Below are 2,500 nucleotides of genomic sequence, written 5' to 3'. Positions count from 1 at the left end.
AAAAAATAAAATAATTCTTAATAATTTCTATACATGTGTACAGCTGAATTAAAGAAAGAAGAGAAGCCGATAAAAAGAAAAATGATCAGGAAGCTGGAGTATCATATTATTTCCTATATAATATTTGCTCTTCATGTGAAGTTATTTATGCATACCGTATTTTATACAGAATGGGTATGGGATCCTTTTCATATATATTTTTGTACAATTATTGTATATGTTAATATACTTCTTATATATGGAATACGTATATATTTCGGTTTAAAAAAATTGGATTTAAAATATTTCCCCCCAGAAAAAATAGCATCTTGTACAAATTATAAGAATAAAAAAAATATCCATCCTTATGCAGCCTTCGAACGTTTAGATTTGATAAACATGAAATTTCTGAACTTGTTTTATGGAATAATCTTTGTGGTAAGAAGTGAACAAAATTAGGCATAAATATATATATGTATATATGTATATATATATATATATATATATATATATATGCATGTATTTATATATATATTTATTTGTTCGTTTTATTATTTACTTATATTTTTATAGGCAACGTGGAAAATAGCTTTCATTTTTTCCATATCATTGATGAATCTAATGGTTTCTCGTAAGTCCAAAAGAAAAAATATTCACATATATATATATATATATATATATATATATATATATATATATATATGTATGTATATATTTATTTATTTATTCATTCTTGTTATAGTGCTGATATACCCCTTTTTGAAGGGCAAATCGGATAACTTGGAGAGCCCGATTTTATTTTTATATCTTAAATTTTTAAAGTTTGTGTGCAGATTAGCTATATGGTCTTTTGGTGTGAATAAAATCGAAAACAATTATCTTTGTGATAATGAATGGCCCAAAAATATTGTATCGAATCATATATCAGCCGTAGATCCTCTTTTTTTTATAAGTGAACATGCATGTAGTTTTGTGGCAAAAAAATCGTTAAGTAAAGACCGTATGGTTGGTCCAAGTGTATTAGCTTTAAAATGTGTACTTGTATATAGAGAAAAATCTGAAGATAGAAAAATTGCTTTAGAAAGTATAAAAGAGAGACAATTATTAATTAATGCTAAACAAAACAATTATCCTTCATTTGTAATATTTTCAGAAGGTACAACATCTAACGGTTTACAAATTATCGAACAAAAAAAAGGAGCATTCAATTCTTTATTACCTATAACACCTGTCTTGTTAATATATGATTATGATTTTTACAATCCATCGTATGATATAATACCTTTCACATGGTGGATTTTTCTTTCATCGTCAAATGTAAAAAGAATAAAATAAATAAAACGTTATAATGGAAAAGTGCATACGTGTGAACACATTTGAATATATATACATATAAATATAAATATATATATATATAAATATATATACATATAAATATATATACATATAAATATATATACATATAAATATATATACCTATATATTTATTTATTTATTTATATATTTTCATTTTATATTACTATGTATTAATTTTTTTTTTTTTTTTTTTTTTTTTTTTTTTTTTTTTTACAGTATCAAGGAAGTACATTACGCACATACTGGTTGCCAAAAGTATACCCCCCCGATAAAGCTCAATATCCAGACTTAACAGATGAAGAGAGAATAAATATTTTTCATGATGAAGTATCAAAAATCATGTTCAATCATATGAAAAAATATAATCCTAGAGCTCCAAAAGATGTTGATGATTATAATGACTGGCCTGGGTCCCTAAGATTTAAGTTGGAGTATTTTCAAAATGCCTTAGGTAAAGTGGCAACCAAACATTTAAATAAAGAAAAAAACTTAAGTGAAAAATAAATAGTATCTTTAGATATATATATATAATTACCCAAAGGGTAAAATATATGTTATATATATGTACTTATTCATATATATAACAAAAATATATGTGTGATCTTTACATATATTTAAAGTGATATGTACATATATATATATATATATATAAAGAGTTTTATTTTATTTATTTATTATTTATTATTTATCATTTATTTTTTATTTTTTCATTTTATTTATAATTTGGGTATCATTGTTTTCTTTAATTAATCATTATGTTATTATGTTTTCGTAATTTAGTGGGAAAAAAATAAAATAATAAAGAAATAAATAAATGTAACAAAAAAGGAAAAATAATTTTCTTATGATTATTTTTTTTTTTTATTTGTTTTTCATATATTATCTAAGGATTTATTTATTTTTTAAATCCATAGGCATTTTAATAATTTATATATAAATATATATAAATATATATATATATATATATATATATATATATATATATATATATAATATTTTTAATTTTATTTTTTTTTTTTTTTTATTTGTTTTTCATATATTATCTAAGGATTTATTTATTTTTTAAATCCATAGGCATTTTAATAATTTATATATAAATATATATAAATATATATATATATATATATATATATATATATATATATATATATAATATTTTTAATTT

The 2,500-nt window shown here is 20.5% G+C and overlaps 1 protein-coding gene across 1 annotated transcript; it reads left to right on the top strand.

Annotated features, from left to right (window-relative positions):
* Positions 1-81: 81 nt before the first annotated feature.
* Positions 82-1,839, top strand: PRSY57_0912200 (phospholipid or glycerol acyltransferase, putative; the record flags this gene model as incomplete). Its single annotated transcript, XM_012907362.2, has 4 exons — positions 82-417; positions 553-610; positions 722-1,296; positions 1,552-1,839. 4 exons carry the CDS (start codon positions 82-84, stop codon positions 1,837-1,839), a joined length of 1,257 nt encoding a protein of 418 aa, XP_012762816.1.
* Between the last annotated feature and the right edge of the window lie 661 nt (positions 1,840-2,500).

Source organism: Plasmodium reichenowi, chromosome 9 (assembly GCF_001601855.1).
Source record: "Plasmodium reichenowi strain SY57 chromosome 9, whole genome shotgun sequence".
NCBI classification, from domain to species: Eukaryota; Apicomplexa; class Aconoidasida; order Haemosporida; family Plasmodiidae; genus Plasmodium; species Plasmodium reichenowi.
The sequence above is the reverse complement of the archived record's forward strand: the minus strand, read 5'-3'. Positions and strand labels throughout refer to the sequence as shown.